The following is a 20,077-nucleotide window of genomic DNA, read 5'->3' as shown; positions in this document are numbered from 1 at the left end:
AGCATTTTTCTGCCAATACCGTTTTCTCCCTACATCTATTGTCTTCCCGCTTCAGAAAATCTCAGAGGGGAAGGGAGGAAGATTTACTTTGTCTAATACAATAGAGGCCGCGAGCCTTATAGCGAGGGCCGAGCCCCGCGGAGGATTGTCTGACCAGCTCTGGCAGCTAATCAGAGACGACCTCCGCAGCCGCAGTCATCAGACGAGGCCCACGCTGTACACGAGTGAAACAAGCTCAAATAAAAACGGAGATGATAACATCATGCTTTTATCAGCCACTAATCCCCCACTACCCTTTGTGCTACAGCGCGGTGCAATCCTGCAGGTTTATGATCATTTAAAACCACGTCTGTGCCTTTCTAGAGTCAGACGTGGGAACCCTTGCGCAGTCGTGACAGCCTAAGCCATACGGCTCATCCTACGGCCTGTAACGAGGGTTTTAATCCCAGCAGCGTGTTCAATGCATAATTTATCAGCTATTGTTTACACTGACGTGGTTGTGGAAATATTGTTTCAAACTTAATTATTGTGAAAGACTCATTAGATAAATTAAACATGGAAATTGACTCAAGCTCCAATCAGTTACTGGAGCAAGATAAAGGATTTTGAAGCTACTTGGTGCATACAGTATTATGTTGAAATTATATTGTGTGAAGCTAAAATGTAAATTAATAATGAAAGGTTTGCAGGTTTAAAAATTATACTATAGCATAAAAACTATATTATTGCTCAAATGATCTTGCATGAAAGATGTATTTATTTAACTAATAGTTTTAGAGAAATGTGTAAAGGAACAAATGTGAAAAGGTAAGTAGCTTATGCTGTAAGTGTAGAACTGAACTCAGCAGCATTTTGTTCACTGAATGACTGGAGATACTTGCAATCAAACTCAAAACACAAACGGAACATTCGTCCCAGCTCTGTGACTCGCATTTATCCGAGACGGATAACGTTCTTCAGCCGAGGCTCATTACGTGCCTTGATTCGAGGGCGGTTCTTTAGCTAATCTGTTGTGCGGTGTCAAGAGCTGGTTGTGATGAGCCAGCTAGCGCAGGGAAACGCTGCTTTACTGTTGCCATGGGCAACCGTGCTTCGCGCAGTCCTGTGATTGAAAAGACGATTGTGGATCAAAGACTGACCAATGATGAGTTCTTAAATGTATTAACCTGTTGCATTGCTAGACACGTCCACTAGCTGTGTTGCATTGTGATCGGGCGAGTCCGTTTGGAGACATCCATCAGCACGAGTGGAGTGGGTACTGTATTACCAGACAGGAATCACCACAGCCAGAATGAAAGAGGACAAGAATGAAGGTGGATATTAACATATCCTCTCATTTCCATATTAACAGTGTGCATGGAAATGTGGCCCCGGCACTTACCTCAATTAAACTACAGTTGAATCTCAAGGTCAGTGCAACGTTAAATCTGATCTTTCAAAAGGCACAATATAAGACGTGGCTTCTACCTGACAGAGGGGTCACGAGGGTGAGGGGGTATTTTTCTGTTCTATGCATTTTGTGTCATGATCCCTGTTCTGCTCACTCGTTATGGCTTCAGTGTGGTTCTGGCTCGGTCCATGTTGACCGGATACAGCCTGTAGCCAGAGAGGATTGGCTTCAAAAACCAACCCTTATTCACTAAAGCAACTAAAAAGCTTAGGAGGGCAAAAACTACAAAACACAAAATGGCGAGTGGCCACAAAGCATCATGGGAACAAGCAGTCTTAGTATGGCATGGTCCCAACAGAATTAACCTCCTAATAAACATGTATTGCACATATATATATATATATATATATATATATATATATATATATATATATATATATATATATATATATATATATATATACTGTAGTGTCTAATCTTCAGCAACAGGATCTTCTAGACAAAACATGAAACTTGGGCTGAACTAAAACATCTCCATAAATAATAATCAAAAATGTGACTTGAACCGGAATAATTTTGCTTGAAAAACTGACATCAAGAAGACTCTGCTCAAACAGGGGTGTTTATAAAGTGGGAAAGCACAGGGGGAGGATAGTTGGCTAATGAGGCAGGAAGTGGGAGTGGTTAGTGGAAAGGGGCGTGGCTGGAAAAGCTACGGGGAGCAATGTGGCTGTGACTGAGTATTAGTTGATGACAGTAGTATTAGAAGGTGAAATGGAAGTTGAAATACTGGTGTTTGTCCCTTTTGCAGTGTGACAGATGGGGACATGTAGGTTAACATACGCTGAGGCAGGAAGCTGCAGAGCCACACTGCTTGCATAATACTCCAGGGGGAGTTGAGAGCCTCACACACTATCGCATGATACCCAACATTACACACTTCATGACATTATTGGACACGCAAAGCGCTGACTTTAATCAGTAACTCATACGGTGTATAAATAAAGTGTAAAGCGCGCAGGCCGGGTTCAGAGGTGCTGCAAGTGTTCAGCAAAACATCACAACGGGCAGAATGTGCGATCCCAACGTGTCATGACTGTTGGTAGCAGACTGAAAGCAGCCAGTCTTCGGGGATTTGGCACATTGTAGTTTGATGTTTAACACAGAACAGCGTGATAAGCTAAAATAAACATGACATGGTGCCTGAAGATGGAGATGTTTTTTTGTTTTTTTTTTAATACCCACGCTTGAACACCAGTGTGCACCTAAACATCAGCGCTGACTAAATGCATCCCTTCAAGCTCAGAGTGTATCATTTTCATGTGACACAGTGTTGTTTAAAGAGGAAAAAAAAATTCCAAGGCGACTTTATTTCCCTCCAAACGCCTGTGGAGTCCTCAGATAAACCCGACGCGGCGCCTCGGAGATGAGGTGGAACATGTTTGCAGCAAACATGTTCTGCCAAGAATCTGCAGGAGCAGCATGATGCCATTGAGTCTCCTGTGGAACGTTGTTAAATCCATTCCTGGAAATTTCTGCATGGTCTTATCACAACTAGATACTGAACGAGGCCGTTATTAGGTACAGTTGACGTGTTTCTGTTGACTCAACTGGATTTTATGGAGGATTTGAGGTTTACGTTTGTTGTGATATTACACAGAATACAGAAGCCTGGCAGGAAAGTTGTCCCATTATTACCAGTGTTGGATATTGTTCTGTTCTTATGATGTGTTCTATTAAATTAGCACCATCACACTTCGGCAATAAGACGCTTTGTACTACTTTTACTTTGAAATATCATTAGAAATTCCACTAATTATTCGATCATCATCTTAGCTACCTGTAAAATAACAAGGATGAGAGAAATCTAATATCTAGAAAAGGTCAAATACGCACAGTTTATTAAATATTAAAAAGGGAAGATACCAAACTGTTGTGTTTACTTCCTACAGTATTAAACGATCTCCTGCATCTCCTGCGACTCAGCCGTCGCCCTCTTGTCAATACGTCGCCGCCGCAGGCTGTCAGCCTGAGCAATGGGCCGCCGGAGCCCCGTCCGCGGGGCGGCGCGAATTGAGTTGCACAGCTGGAGTTATGTTAAACGTAAGCCGAAGTGACAGAAATGCTAATCAAGCATCAAAAGTGACACGGCGCTCCCATCGATGCACATCACACCCTCCGTGATTTATTAGTCGACGCCGAAGCGCGTGTCACCGCGCTGAGTGGCCCGCGGATAAACACGGTGCACCACTTACCGGAGCCCCCCCCCCCCATCTGTGTTTCCTCTCCAGCCTGAACAGCACTTTGCACGAGGGCCGCTGAAGAGCAGCTTTCAGAACCAGGTAAGCCACACGCAGCATATATCCAACCAAGTCACTCACCGCCGACTAAAGGGCCATTATCGGAGCAGGAGGTGGAGAGGGGGGCGCGCGTCCCTACTTCAAATGGCATCTTCTGCTGAGTAAGCCGACTTCCGTTCCCCCTCCCTGTCCCCCTGATCACAGGGAGGATGGAGAGTCGCAGCACGGCCCAATTATCTGACAGCCACTCACAATCCTTCATTTACCTCCTCAATCACTAGCTCGACGCCGCGTTCGCTTTAGCCGGGATCTTCCAGCCGGAGCCTTTGAGAGGTTAAACACTGTTTCTGCTCCCCCACCTCACCTCCACCACCACCATACTGGATATTACCACACGGCAGACGAAAGTTGTCTGTCTCTACCCTGGTGTTGCCAATTAATTGTGCGTTTCTTTGTGAGCATTTTGCTGGAGCGGCGCCCGGCTTGATGGATAAACAATGCTCCGGTGCATAATTTAGGTGAGCGGGGAAGTGAAGAGCAGAGGATCCATCCGCTCGCTGTCCCCGCTGTATTCTTAGCATCCACTTAAGTTGACTGCGGACTCGTAATGAGACGACTGTAATCGAGCAACTCAAAATCTGATAATTGGGCGGCGCCTTTGTCACGCGACTGACAGCAGCGGCGACTAGTAATTATCAAACCTAAACACATATCATGTCAGCGCCCCCCCCCCCCCCCCCCCCCCCCCCCCTATAGAATAAAGAACACCGCAAACACGGATAAATATTGAAATAGCTGCTTTCTGCATAATTCATACACGCTAACATCTGAGACGCTTGCCTTCAAGACATTTCACTGGGTGCCCTGCAAAACAAGACGGATTCCCCGCTGCCAGGTTGAGCAGCTCTGGTGGGTGTGTTCATATTTATTAGCATGTGGAGAAAAACATAGAATGGCTAATGACCGTTATTTAGCTGAGCGGACCGACGGGTTCGGGTTTCCCTCCAGAACAGCAGGAGTCCTGACGGAGCCATGGCCGTGACACCCCCACCCACAGTCTCATCTCTAAGCATTTTCAAGTAATGTTTAAAGTGTATATTCCGCCCCACACACACATACACATATGTAATTAATGCAGAATGTTGAAATACTTCCATATAATTTGCAGAAGTAGGTGAAATGAATATTCTCCTCCAGGTGAAATTAGCTAAAGTGTATTTTCACAACATGTTAATTATGCATAATAGAATCTCCTCAGCCGTAAACATCGACGTCCCTGATTCTTTTAAGCTGTCGAGTCCAGGCGTTCCTCTATTACAGTAGCGACTGTACGAGTCGCTGTAGCATGGAACTAGCCCGCAGACATTCACTCCATGGTTTTATGTGAAAAGTGAAGGTGAGCGCGCTTTTGGAGATTACAGTTGCATAAACAATAGAGATAACGGCACAAAAGTGGAGCTCCGGACATATTTTGCCTTTAATCTTTGCCCATTATTTCCTTAGATTATTATACAAAGCCCAAACTCTGTCAGAAACCGTGCAGCTGCGTTTACATGGCTTCCTGAACACGCAGACCTTCGTGGATTATTCCTGATGATTTCCTAACTAAAAAAAAGCTCTTTTGGCCAGACCCGTGTCGCTGACTGATGGGACCCACATGATATGCATGTGCAGGGAGCGGATCGCTGCCAAGACAAGACCACACATCACATTGTTTCCTAAATAAAACAAATCGCTTGTCAAAGACGTTTACCAACTGAGTGAACATTACAGATCTTATGAATCTCACAGAACCATTTAGGTCCCTGGGAGAATTGCTAATGGGATGCAAATGGCGCTATCCCGCAGGGAATGCCACCTATATTAATTTAGACATAGAGCACATGTTTTGGTCTTGGAGATTGAGGTGTAAACAGATGAATGTGGGGCGATACATCTCCTCTATGTAATAAAAGTGTCCCCATAGTGCTCCCAAATAGCTCTAATATGCAAGGGAGGAAATTCACCCAGCGGTTTGATTTATTTGGTTGTTATTAATGGGGCGGTGTTGAAGGAAGTGGTCTGTGGCAGCCGGTACAATATCTGACCTCTGAGAGTGCATTAAATCAGGGCATTAGGGGACGGAGTAATAGAGAGGACGGCGAAGGCATCGAAGCAAACCGCAACAGCAGAGAGCGCCTGGTGTCGCGCAGCAGGGAGCTGCTGCAGGTACGAGCCGCTCTTTTCACACTGAACAGTTGATCAGTCAACGGATTAGTTGCACTTTCTTAGTAAGCGTCCGTTTCCAGCCTCTTCGGCCCCTCTCTGCTGCGGAGCAGAGTCACAGGCAAAAGCAGCTAATCTGTCCGGAACCCTGCGCTCGAAGCCCGTGGCACCGGCTGAGGCGCCTTCATGTACCGCCGCGTTACAACTTACAACATTGCAACAACAACCCGGAAAAAAAGAGCCTTTAACCTGCCTCTAGCTTCCAAATGACTTTCCACTTGTCAAAACTTCACAGTTAATGTGGTTAAATGCGGTCGTCTACTTGTGCCTTTTTTCCCTCTCGTCGATGGAGAGTGGAGCGTCGGGCCCGAGCCTGTGCGTCACTTCAGTCGCTGCACTCACCCGGAGCTGTCGCCGTACGCAAACAACCCTCCGCGGACGCAGCCCACACATAACCAGGCTCTTGACTCCCACTCACATCTACTTGATCCGTCAACACAAGCCCTTTTTTATTTAATCTTTACTTGCGTACACGCTTTATGCTTTAACGCCCAGACGTCCGCTATTAAAAAATGAAGTGATACGTCTCGGCCCCGAGTTTAGTTGCACATATATCAAAACGTATATTTTCGTCACTTCCGTCCTGTGTTCATAAAACAGAACGGCAGCCGCTCCTCGTTCCCCAAAACGCCAGTCGTGTGATATTCGCCCGCGCACGGAGCCTGATGGAGAGAGAGCAGCCCCCCTGTTTTACATGCTCATAGCTCAAAGTCCTGACATTCAGTTTTTTTTTTTTTTTTTTTTTGTAATTGTGTCAAAAACAACGGGAGGCCGGGGCGATTACATTAATTTTCGCCGCACGGTTTCACTGGCGACTTTCAAAAAGTGACAGAATGTGCTGCGGACATTGTCGTGCGTTTGAGAGCGTGAGCTTTTCATGAGCTACGAAAAAAAGAGTCTGGAAACAAAGAACATGAGCCGTGTCTGACTCTGTGGGCTAGCACTTATCTAGTGGGGGGGGCAGAGCCTCTACTGTATGATGTCAAACCCAGGGCATCGGGTCCGAACCCCTGAAACGTCCCCCGCGTGAACAGAAGACTGACAAGTCTCAGCAAAACGAAATGTGATCCAAAACTATGTTTCCTTTAAACTTTTGCCCAATTCTCGACGACTAATTACTGCAGAGTAGCTGGGTTTCAAAGCAAACGGGCGTTCTCCGAGACTCAAAGGCCCGCTGGTTCTCACTCTGAACGTTTAATCAGGAAGTTGTTTTACACCTGAGACGCCAGGTGAAGGCAATTACCTACAATCAAGTCGCTGGCGGGAGAGAAAGCGGCGCCTCGTCCCCCGACAGCCCGGAGCTGTACTCATCGGCGTCCACGAAGTCGCACGTGGTTTCACACGGAGCGTCCCGTCATGCGTCTGAACGGGAACATCCTCGCATTCCCGTTACAAGCGGGAGCTTCTCCAGGTCAGAGCTTACAACAGCCACTCAGGCTGTTTGCAAACGCCGCTCGCAGCGTGAAATCGGTGCCGCGTTCCACCCTCCGAGTGGAAACAAAGGGATACAGTAGAGCGGCCATGAAATAGCATAAAGAAACATATGCACATTACAGGCAAGGCAAATTAAACTATATATTATTAAACTCAGGTGTGAAATTCCCTCCTCTGGCAATCCACCGTGGCTTAACTAATTATCATGGCACATTAATTTTATAAACCCCGAAGCCTTTGTTGAGTTTACCCAAAGTGCAAAGAGTGTGTGTTTATTCCCGTAGTGAAAAAAAAAGGTGTATTACAAATTTAAGAGAAGGCAATTTGCTCGGAGCCAAGACAACTCAGTCCCAGCAGCTGCAGGGGCCGCTTCATTTGTATTCCACAGATTATATCAGGAATTTGGAAAAATGTTAATTGGAAACAATGTGTTAAGAGGCAGATATGGTTTGACATGTAGCCAACATAATAATATTAGGAGGGAATTAGTTATTACGACGTGCTGAGAATAAAAAAAAGAAAGCGCTGCCGTCCTCCGTCCACAGGAAAGAGGTGGGAGATAGAGAAGATGGAGACGAGCGCCGCCGACAGCGGCGTCGTCCCGCGTTCAAAAAGAAACCAGGACTGCCTCCTCACCTCGCGCTGCGCCGGCTCCCCGACAAACCACAGGACGCGGCTCCAGTGACCTCGGATCCAAAGACGGCGGCCGTGTCCTTGTCCGTCAATCAAATCAATTAAGACCCAAGTCGGCCCGCGGGTCGAGGCCCACGCGGGTCCGCGGGTGGTGTCCACACGCAAACGCACGCTCATTCCAAAATCAATTCATATCAGGGTTCTGCCTCCCCACGACTTTCAGACGTGAAGTCGAGCTGGAGGTCGATTAGAGCAGAAAACGACTCCGGGGAGCGACGAACACCCGCCGGACCCAACCGACCCACAGACCACAGTGGGACAGTGAGAGTTGCTGCTCCTTCGTTCCTACAGACATTGCAGGTAAGCCAAGGTGAGAACGTGTCTAAAGACATGAATCGATATTTTCTGTTAGAGAGACAGCGGCTGCGCAGGTGGTCAGAGGCAGCGATCGATGCGGTCTTGCAGATTTGGGACCGTTAGCGTGGACACGGCTCAGTGCTGGTGACTGTAGTTGGTCAGTGCTACAGTGGGTGTGTGTTCGACAGCAAACAGCGGCTGTTTTCGTCCAACCCTGGATGTTCCTCATAGCGATGGCAAACGCTGGCGTTTCTGCGATGCGATTTTACAAGCGAATCCACTGATTTTCGTCAGATTTTCGTCTGATTTTCGCCTGGCTAGTGTTGAGTGCGTAGCGGCTCGGTCCAGCACACCTCCCTTCAACCCACGTGTGGGTGTAGAGCGACAGCGCCGGGAACTGGGCCGCTGACGTTTTCCACATGCTGCTTGTTTACCTGGAGGATTCAGTAGGAGGATTCGCTTCATCGTGACGTTGCGTTGCCAGTTTTGACCCAAAACGTTCAGACTGGGTTCTATGTTAGTGGGGAAGTTACTGTAAGGACCCAAGTTTGTACTTTTGCCTCTTTTCTCCTGCTTGTTTGCCCATTTTAATCTTTTGTCATTTTTCTTGATTAGCTTGATTGTAAGCAAAGCTGTAAACATCGTTCTTGGTGCAATAATGTGCAACGGGCGTCTGTTTACACTGCACGGTGTGGCGTTCGGGTACAGACAAATGTCTGTATTCTGTGAATGTTGCTGTTATTAAGGCAGAATAAGGTTTCAAAAAGTTCTTATTGTTTCTTTTTTTTTAATCCCTTTTCAAATGAGATTATTTTATCTTTAATCAATTGCTATTTTCCATTCGTGTGGTTGTCAGGTGCTGTCAGGTTACTCATTACCCTGCATGGGAATATTTGGCCTCCTGATTGACAGGTAACAGCTTTATTTGAGAATCAGAACACTGAGTCTCCCTTAGATAATGAAATCATCAAATAAAACAACGCATTAACTCCCGTTCCAGCAATTATCAATTAGCAGAACTTCTAAATGCATTGGTTTGCATTTAAATGGCTTACTCCAACTCTCAGAGCAGTTTGGTGGGAACTAGAGCTTCAACAGTGCAGACGTGATGCCACGCAGAGCGCGACTCCTTCCCCAAAGTTCCGCTCGGTCCATCTTCACAGCGTCTCCGCCGTACGTACACTGTGCTGAGAACAGCCGAGGCGTCTCGCACTCGGTTCATACATTGTTCCTCACTGTGCTAAAATTATTCTAATGGAATACCCCCATGGTGATCTGAGGGAAAGAGAGAGCATGAATAAGTAAACACCATAAAGTGATGAGAAACTTCAAAGGCGACGGGACAATCACAGCAAACAAGGATCCTGGAAGCCAATGAATGTGTTTGTCTTTGTTTGTGACAGTGACTCAGGGGTGTAAACAGAGGAATTAGCTCACGCCTCCAGAATCTCAACACATCAGGCAGCCATAATTGAATTAAGTCTGTCAGGTTGGTGCCGCGCTGTAGATGGTATCAGGAGCGCGAGATGCGTTTTGCTGCTTTGAACGTTCGTAACTTTTTATTTCCCTCAACTCGACTCAAATAAAACGTAATCGGTGATAAGTGAGAAGCTTGAGAAGCGGCTGAAAACTCAATTTTTTCCAAACTCCATTGTGCTTAGCAGCTGATTTTAAAACGATGTGCTTCGACAAAGTAACCATGGCTTTTATTTATTTATTTATTTATTTATTTTTTGATGGGGGAGGGAGAGAAAAGCCATACGCTGCATATTGCCGCATATGTCTAGCGCACAATGGCCATATGATAATGCTTCCGATCCCGGAGGGGAAAGCCAACATTTTTATTCCCCCCATCTCTCACCATAACACACTACAGCGGCGCATATCAGCTCACGGACACACATTCGAATCGTCCTCCCAGCAGCCCTTGTATCTTGGCTTCATGACCATTCCTGTCAGGGCTTTTCCCTTTGACTGAACAAATGCATCAGCTTGTGTCATGAGACTGCATCCCTCGCAGCCAATGAGGAGCCCGGGCGGCGCGAGTGCTCCAGGAGATGTGGAGAGAAAATTGGAATCTTGACAAGTATGATTGACATGTGTATTTGTCCCTAGGTAGTCTTATTTGCAGAGATTTAAAGACGCCTGTAAAGCAGCATTCTGCCCGAACAGAATCATTGTTTCTCCTCCAGCATATCACCGCAATTCTGTTGCATGCAAATAATCTTTGGGGAGAGAGGAATACCTTTGAGCATGAAACGACTTCAGCCCATACTTTATTTCGAGGCCAGAATAAATAATTTAGCAGATGAAGCTATGTCTTTCATTGCGAGACAATCCGCCCATGTCGCGGCACAAAAACAAAGTGTAAGTCTTCCCTTCAGTCTCGGAGAAGGACGGAGGAGACGGCTGCTCTGAATTTTATCTTTTGATGGACACAAAAATAAAGTGGATATGAGACCTGATGTGAACCATAACCCACGGCCTCTTCATAGCAATGGAAGGGGGGGGAAAAATGGTGAATTAAATTCTAACCATAAGTAAAATAGACTTCCACTTGAAAGCATCAGAGTGTAGCTGGAGCAGGGCAAGAGAATGAGATGAATGTGTGTGTGTGGGGGGGGCGCATGAATTCTGAGCAGGACCAAAGGCAGGATGAAATTGGCTATACCCATTAACTGCTTGAAACATTTTTTTTTCTCCATATGTAGAAAAGGATGGAGCGGTATTACTTCCTTACCTCAGTAATTCGCGTGTTACAATACAGATCACTAGAAGGAGATCAAACCAATCCGTAACATGGAATGGTTAGAAAAAAGAGAGCCGCCGTTCAGTAAAAACAAAATAAAAATAAAAAACAAGAAATAAAGAAAAGAAGAGCTTTGAGCTGTGGATGCGTGGAGCCACATTAGGATATTTGCAGCAGGAAACGTGAAACGTGCAGAATAGTGTTGTAACGCTTGTACTAATAAGATGAGCTGCTTTGTGGCTCTGAACCTGTTGAAAATTCAAATCCACAGAATATCACAAAAGCGAGTCAAAGCATTTTAAATCTACATAATCTCCCTTATATCTGCAGAACAGAGTCCGACTGCACGGGCCATTTCCATGATAATCCACGTGCCCTGGAAGTCATAGTGGGAATTCTGTGGGTTTAGTCGGGAATATAAAGAGCTACTGCACACTAGGTCTAAACATGGTCAAACACCTGGTGACGTCACACAGGAATCAGCTGATGCATCGCCCACGCACAGACACGCACACACCCGTCCCTGCGCAGCACACGCTGTAATGTTTGCACAGGAAATGGAATTAATTATGCATGTAAGCTGATGCCGCTATACACAGATTCATCAATACGAGGCGGTCGTCAATGTCGCGTTTGACGTAGCGCCTGTAATCACAATTAGCGAATTACGGAGGAGGGGCGAGTGCTGATTTATGGGCCCGTTCGCACGCGGGAAAAAAATGCGGTTCTTCCTGGCGCCGGACTATAATGGGTAATTCACCCCCCCCCCCCCATGCTATGCCGCATCCAAACAGAGACTGGAGCGCGAGGTAAACATGATTGCTCCTGCGCTAACGGGAACCGCGGCTCCGTGATGCTTGGGAGCCTAATCAAGTGGAAAGACGCCGTCGCAGTGAGGGAGAAGCCCGACTGAAGAGGTCCGCTCTCCCGGCGGCGCGCGGCTGCGCTGCTAATTAAAAAGTTTAATTCCACAACTGCAGCACTGGCATCAGAGCACTCAGAGGTACGTCCTTGTGAGTCTTGGCAGGCGTCTTATCGGGCGCAGGCACATTCTGCCGCTCTGGGGCGGCGCCGGACAGCGCGGGGCCCGGCTGGAGGCCGTGGCGTCCTGCCCGCTCGGGGATAGGCCCCTCCCCCCCGCGGAGCCGAGTCTTGGGCTCCCAGTCAGGTGGCGAGAGTCAGGGGCTAAACTGCCCGCGGAGCGGCGGGGAGCGCGAAAGCAGGGCTAAACAAGGGATAAACGCTGGATTTAGGCTTGGTGCTGCCGGGCTCGGCAGTGGATCCGTGTCTCCATTACACACCTCCTGTCACCGGGTCCCGTCTCAGGGCCGGAGGTTGTGGACACACTAAAGCAGTACACACTGTTCCTCCGCCGCGGCACGGCAGCTGAATCATAAATGATACGCTGACGCCGCCTCCACGAATAGGCTTTAATATTTCACAGAGCTATAACACAGTGCAAAGAAAGGATCCATAGCTCCTGATGAGGCGAGGTGAGGAGTGGACGGCCTTGGTCAGTGGAAAGTTTTGTAGCTGTGTCGGATTTAACGACGGGATCACATTGCAGCTCACAAAGGAAGAAGAGTCGCAGCGTGACACGCTTTCAAAAGGTCGTGACCTTCAAGGCATCGGGAAAAACACAGGCGAAAAAAAAAACAAAAAACAAAGCAGGCCACAAAATGGACAAAGATCCGGAGTGAGCTGAAACCGAACCAGCGTCTAATCACCGCGGGGCTGGAAGTTATGCCTGACTCATTCTCTAGCACAGAGACGAGGCCCTTAAAGGCTGAGAGCAGCGCCTGGAAGATTTATAGGTACATCTCCTCCACCTTTATTGCGAAAGGGGTTAAAGTGTCATTTTAATAACACAGAGATATTAGAGGCTTGCAAACCTCAGTAAAACATTGGTTCTAGTTCACAGCCAGCTGATTTATCTAGCGTTTTAAATATATTCCAGACACAGGACACAGGGAAATTGCTATGCGACTCCAGACGGGTCTCATGTTTACCTGATGCCCTTAAACGCATCGTTTTGTGCCCGGGATTGTTTCTTTTTTTTCCCACAGTCGTGTGAAAGTTCCGCGACGACTTCCATCAACGCGCGTCCAGATTACGACCGGCTGTTGCTTCATCTCCACCCCCCCCCCTTAAAATACACCTCTAATTTATCGCCGCCGAGTCCCGATCGGGCCGTGAGTTTGATAAATGATGTATTCACCTCATAAACAGGTGAGTTGGGCAATAAATCCTCTTTTCACACTGGGTCAAATCCAAAGAGTCGGCGGTGGAAGCGGGGAAGGTGGCAGCCGTAGCGCGCTAGCGGTAAGCCTGACAGAAAAGATAAGTTATTCGGAGGCGCCGCCTGTGGTTTTCAGGTGCAGGAGCCGCATTCTGGGCTCCCTCTCACCCAATCACGCCGTCTGTTCCTCCTGGCTGCGCGTTTTAGCCATGCATCATTGTTCCGCCCGGTTATGTGGTGTAAAACCCAGCATATGGACGCAGCGCGTGCAGTATGGCGACGAGAGTAACTGTGTCGCCCGCGTGAGCATTAGCTAAAAGACAAACAGCGGTGAAGGGGATTATGGGATTTATGTGGCGCACCTGCTACAGGTGTGTACACTGAGCTACTTGGACGAGAGCGACGGCTTTGCTGTGATTTAAAGCTGCTTTCCATCCACACTGTGGCGATCGGCTCGCTGGTGCCACTGGGTTTGTCCACGTTGCCTTTGCTGCACACACAAATACGCCAGCATCACAAGGCTTGAGTTTCCCAGCCGTTATTGATTTTTGATGAATTTCACATATTTGGTTCAGACTTGTGGTTCTGTGTCACAGCGACTGTACCTCTGGCTCCTAATGATTTTTTCAGAAGGCACCGGCTCATCCTTGCACCTCGGCAGATACAGATACAGAAGCTGTCGATGTCGAGTGTCAGGATGTTTTTAAGGCAGCTTGAGGACGATACATTTCATATATTATCACATTACAGCACACAGTAGCACATAGACGTGTTTACGTGTTCTGGTCTCTGGCCTTTGTGGAAAAGACGCGCGTTCCTAAACGCTCAGTTCCCACGTCAGTCGATGAGAAGCTTTGTGTCTCCCGCTGAATTATTTGATCTGGTCACACATTTATTCCAACTGGAATGAATCCAGCAGAGACGTTCTGACACGTTTCAATACGCTGTTATTTTGAAAGGCTGAGGCTGCCACTGTTAATCTTCCACTTAACTCTGGCGGTGAAGTGCATGAAAACATCCCAATATGAAAAGTCATGACTAATTATAATGTTTTACACCCGCTCAAATTCTCCTTGTTATTATTATTAGAGGATACTTTTGACTTTATTTTGGTTAACAATGACGTAAACATCATTTGTTTGGCATTTTGATGAAATGCCAAAAACGCCAAGCAGCCGACCTCACTAACAACCCCTCATTAAACTTTAGCTACACACTTTGCTGAGGCTGCTCATCCACCACGGGCGTAAAGCTTAACGTGTGACTGAAAATCAATCATATCCTTCAGCTCAATTTATGAGGCACATTATTTTTTTCTAAGTGTAGGAGCATCGACACAGAGAGCCCCAGTAACAGTTGCTATATTGGTTACCGTGCATCAAACACGGGCATTTTGCACCAGGTTGAAGAATGCTCAGGAGGACGGATAAGTAAAATCCTTGCGGTGGTGCCTCATCCTCTTTACTCGGCAACACAGGCGACGTTAGAAGAGCCAGTTGGCTGATGAAAGTCCTCTGTGTACGGTAATGATGGTACTACATCGCTAATTGCTTGTTCAAGGAAGCTCAAAACACACTGGAGAAACCGTCCAAGAGCGCTAAAAAACGGGAACGCGGCACCAGACGCCGATCTGGGCCCATGTCACGCTCGAACCGGACCCGCCCGGAATGCGAAATCACGACGGGAACGTGAGTGGAGGCGGCATTCGTGAGGAAGAGACGAATTTCAAGGGGTCACGTCTCCAGTATGGACTGAAATACAGAAACTGCATTTAACAATGTGGAATCACTTAAGTGATTAACACGAACATTCATTTAAATGAAAAGGAAAACAAACGGTGTGGAGACTGCAAATTGTACAGGATTTCTGGACAATTTCCATTCATTATTCTACTAAACTGTTTTTTTATTGATTATATTTAAAGCATATTTAGTTACAGCTCTATAATAATATTGCAGATGAAATGTGTCGCCTTAAGCGAGAAGGACCTTTCTGTGCATGTACTCACTGGGTGTGTATATTATTACTATTTATTAAACGTATCTACAGTATACGCACAATTAGACAAGACTGGAAATCACATTTGTGTCATGAAAGAGAGTTTAAATTCAGCGTACTTCCAAAAGATCAGATGAGACTTCATTGATCCCACAATGACTGAATTCCTTTCACACCACATTTTCTCAACCAGGAAGTTGAGGAGGTTTTGGCTGGAGAAGGAGCAGGTTACTGCTGCGTTTGCTTGTGTGGCTGCCTGTTACTGTAATTTCCCCACCAACACGTTTGCAGGGAGGCAGGAGGGGGCGTAACCGGCCGCCTGCGTCTCCTCACAGAGTGCGGGTCCCTTCCCCTCCGCTGCCGTCACCCGCGCTTGACCGTGTACATTTGCCAGGATGATGACAGCATCCTTGGAGGAGTTTATTCATCACGAGAGGCGCCGGCAGAAAGCATCGACTTAACAGGAGCTTTAGTGCGAGAGAGGTTTGGAAAGGTTACAGCGCAGCGCCGCCACTACCAGGTGATTTCCCCTCGGCCCAACACCGGTCATTTTGCTTTTACGTGCATGTAAGAGTGTCACAGTAGAAACTAAAACTGACCTTCGCCGCGTGTTTTCTTTCTAAAGCTTCTCAAACAAAAAGGCAGTAAACGTCGGAGGAGGTTTTCCGTCATCCGGGTGGAGTTATCTGAAGGTTGAGTCGTGTCAACTGGATTTTCGACCTTCTCCTTGGAGAAGAATAAAACCAGTTGACACGAGTCAACCGTGAGATAAAAAGTCCCAATTCCACCACTTCAAAACCTGGATATGTGCAGGTTAGCAGGTCGATACACTCCTGCAGCAACACTCAATCATAATTTAGAGCAGACTGAATGTTAGCATGTCCATTATGCTCTTAATGAAATTCACAGCTAGTCTCTCATATCCATCAAAACAAGGGCCAGGTGTTAGTAAAGCAGCCCCCAGTTTATAAATTGTTTGCGATTACTGGTCTCATGCAACTACACCAATGTCAAACGGTTGCCAACATTTGTAACCGATCGTAATTTCACTTCCATTAAGTGCACATTAGCCAGAGCATCGCAGACAGCACGGAGTAATGCGGCATAATGCATCATTTAGGACAAACCAACAAACAAATAAACAACGTGGTCTGAATGCTATTTCATGCCAGCGTGTGGCACCTGAAACCATGGCACTTGTGATTCATTTAGCCATTAACACAAGTTGAAATAATGCGTCTGTGTGCTCCCATCGGACCCGAACGCCGCCTGAATGCATCATTCTAAGGTGAACACCACACACAAGACAATGGCAGATGTAACATTGAGGCTCCTTTGGAGATTCATTTGATTCAGGGGTCCCCAAACGCACCAGCACACTTATTATTATTTATGTAAGCATGTCATCCTGCTGTCTAATGAGCCTTTCACCGTAAGCGTAATGAAACAGCTTGCATTAGCACAGGCTAAATGAAACAGCCCACAGCCCCCTTGTCTGTGCAGCACGATGAAAGCAGATGCTCCGCAACCCAAACGCCCGGCGCAACAGACCCGGTTCTGTGGGGGAACCGGAAGGGACTTTCAGTCAGCATCGTTCTCATCAGCTCATTGACTCCATCAGAAGATCCTGAATTCCTCCTGTCAAACATCATTATGTGAGAACAATGCCTGGCTGAGCCGCGGCCGACTGACCGTGAACGCACCCCCAAATTGATTTTTCCCCCCTCCTTTCCTCCTATAAACAGTGCAATGATAAACAGGTTTTTCTTTGGCTAATAAAGCTGGCACACGCACGCAGGGTGGTGTAAACAACACGCACTCCTCCCAGAACCAACAGCAAAAAGGTAATTAAGGCATTTATACAACACCCGCAACTGCATAACTTGTTACACAGTTTAAGTGAAGGAGATGAGCTAGTAATTGATGATTTGAAAGGAAATTGAATTGAAAAATACTGACGAATATATAAAACTGAACCAGAGTGACTGGAAGCCTTGCTAGTAAATCTCCTCCCCTCTCCTCATCATGACTATGCGCTTACTGTATGTACAAGGGAACACAGAACTCAAAATACGACTGAATTACCGTAATGTGTCTCACAGTGTGTTTCATATTTTTTCTGTGCAGTGATATATTGTGTAACCTTGTTAAAAGGGTCTAAGCTTCAACCTTCGGGGTGAGAAAACACATCTTGATACAGGGATCTGGCACCGTGTTATTATTTCTAATAAAAACAACCATATGTCAAAGGGAGAGATCAGATCCTCGACCAGGATTTAATATATAAGAAAGGTGCACACAAGCAAAATGAAATGGAAAGTTTGCAGCTAGTATGTCTACAAACACAGTTTTATACTCAAGCGAAAGTGCTGCAAACATATGATCATTAGATGCAATTTCATATTCGTGAGTGAGGGGTTTGTGTATAATTTCCGTGAATTGTTTGTGAATCTGCTACTGCAAACACAAGATGCTGTTTTTCAGTGTGTAAATAGTTTTGCCAAAGTTGCAGGCTGCTAGTTTATTTCTCAAGAAGCTTCCTTACAATTAATAGATAAAGAGCATCTCCACTATTTTTGCTGCCATGTTTTTTTCTCTGATTTAGTGAAAAACATTACAAACAGGCGTCCATAATTATGTCTCAAACAGAGTTCAAGTATCATAAAAGGCGGAAAGACGGACAATAAAATAAACGTTCACGTGTTTTTTACACGCACGTGTGTTTCCTTCGCGTGTGTCTAATCTGGCGTTGACTCACCTGTACCAGTCCAGCCCCTTCTCGTAGTTCCTGTCAAAGAAATGTGGCTCATTCCCCACGGCTCTGACGTCCGGGTGCACCCTGAGCGCCTCCAGCAGGGCTCGCGTGCCCCCCTTCTTCACCCCGATGATGATGGCTTGGGGAAGTTTCTTCTCTCCGTAATCCGAGGTGCAGTTCACCCTGAGTTCGCTGTCCGTGGTGCTGAATTCCTGGTGCTCCCTTTCCAGCGCGCTGGTGTGAAACGCCGCCGCCGATTTAGTCGGGGACGCCTGAGTCCTAATCCACTCCACGGTCCTTTGTTCGGCCTCGGCATGATCCTTCACGCTGGAAACCGCGGTGGTTCTCTCGGCCTCGGTGAATTCGGTGAAGCCCGGGGACGCGGAGTAAAGTTTCTCCCTCAATGTCACAAAAGTTGTCTCCTCCGTCACCAGCCTCCCCTGAAACACGTAGTTTTCCTGCAGGGGGAACTGCAGCGAGTTGTAGCAGCTCATCAAGCTATAGAACAAGTAGGTGACAGAGAGGGAGAGGGTGAACATGAATAAGATTTTCCGGGGCACTTTAGAGGTAAAAACCGAAGTGCTGGACCAAAATGCCATCTCTGATAGCAGTGATCCTCTCAAAGAAGTGGCCAGACATGTTTCCACCCCGAGTCTTGCATGGACAAGATCAACAGCAATAATCAGTCACCATCAGCACTGATCCAGCTAAAAAGGCGTGAAGCAGGACCAAAGCAACCTGATCCAACCAGATCGCATATTTATAAGAGACCGCGCGGAAATATATCGTTAAGATTCCGAAAGAATATTCGTCAGTATCGATTTCTTATTCCACGGCTGACAGACAATGTCACAATTCATTGAACTGAACTTGCAGATTTGAGAGGCTGGAGGTCTGGCGTCCTTCCAAACGAGCAGCTTGGCGTCAACTGGACGGGGTATGGTGAATGAAATCCTGGCATTTTACGGAGAAGGTGCGAAGACGAGAAAAAAAAAGAGGAAATGAAGTGTTTAAAGTGCGCCTCTCCTCGTCAGCGGCTCAGTCCGAAGTGCAGTCCAGCCTGCGATGCGAGCGTGGACTTCCATCCGCGGGAGCCCAGCATCCATCGATTACATCCAAGAAGAGACAGCCGCGCGCGCGATCCTTTACGCGTCTCTGTGTTTGCTCGGAGTGTAAAAACTCGGCAGGCTCCGCGGAGAGGCATCCGCTCCTCGCCCCGCCGCGCACCAGGCTTCCGCTCGTCGTCCTCGCGCCTTCTCGCGTCGGTGGGATCCTACGGTGTGCGCATCGGCTGGCGGAGCTCATCCGAAGTGAAGCGCCGTGGAGACACGCAACACAACTAGTGCGTACACCCACTTTTCCTCTGCCCGCGTGCGAGTCGGGCCACGAACGTCAGATTTGCTAATCCGAGAGAGTTGCGTGGAAAAGCTGTCCATCGCCCGCTCGCGTCACACGCACCGACGTGGAAATCACAGCGGTCTCGCGTGTGAACCTGTGATGCACAGAGCCGCGTCTCACGGCGGCATAAAGTTCTCCACGAAACTCCATCTCAAAGACTATTCTGATGGAGATTATATTTCAAACAAAGCTCATGTCTGCACCCTGCTGGTTTTCGGTGGAGCATTACATAAGTTCATTTACAAATGAAAGGGGGAAAAAAGTTTGCCCTCATGCATAGAAGCTGGTGAGATGAATCAAAGTGGATGAAATAGTGATAAGTCACAACAGGGAACATCTTGTGTTTTAGTTCCAGTGGGCGTGAAGATGCTGCTGAACAGCAGATTTATTATATCTGAATGCAGATTATAATTATTGATGAGAACATTCACCAGACTCTAACTTGTTCACTCTGTTGCAGCACAGGGGTTTAGTTTCGTTTCTAATTCTCCCCGTATTAAAGGATCTCATTCATCACACACACGACGCGCCACGGAGTCGGCGTCACACGAACTACTGG

The 20,077-nt window shown here is 47.0% G+C and overlaps 1 protein-coding gene across 1 annotated transcript in view; it reads right to left on the bottom strand.

The window, feature by feature from the left end:
- The window catches only part of hs3st4 (heparan sulfate (glucosamine) 3-O-sulfotransferase 4), a 53,813-nt gene extending 34,146 nt beyond the window's left edge, over positions 1 to 19,667 (bottom strand). Inside the window, exon 1 of the mRNA XM_029158399.3 lies at positions 18,124 to 19,667. Within this exon, the coding sequence (XP_029014232.1) occupies positions 18,124 to 18,719 (596 nt within the window). The 5' untranslated portion in view covers positions 18,720 to 19,667. The remainder of the gene's footprint in view (positions 1 to 18,123) is intronic.
- Positions 19,668 to 20,077: the final 410 nt, after the last annotated feature.

The sequence above is a fragment of the Betta splendens genome, chromosome 8 (genome assembly GCF_900634795.4).
Source record: "Betta splendens chromosome 8, fBetSpl5.4, whole genome shotgun sequence".
Taxonomy (NCBI): domain Eukaryota; kingdom Metazoa; phylum Chordata; class Actinopteri; order Anabantiformes; family Osphronemidae; genus Betta; species Betta splendens.
Note: the sequence above shows the minus strand (reverse complement) of the source record. Positions and strands in the feature narration are given on the sequence as shown.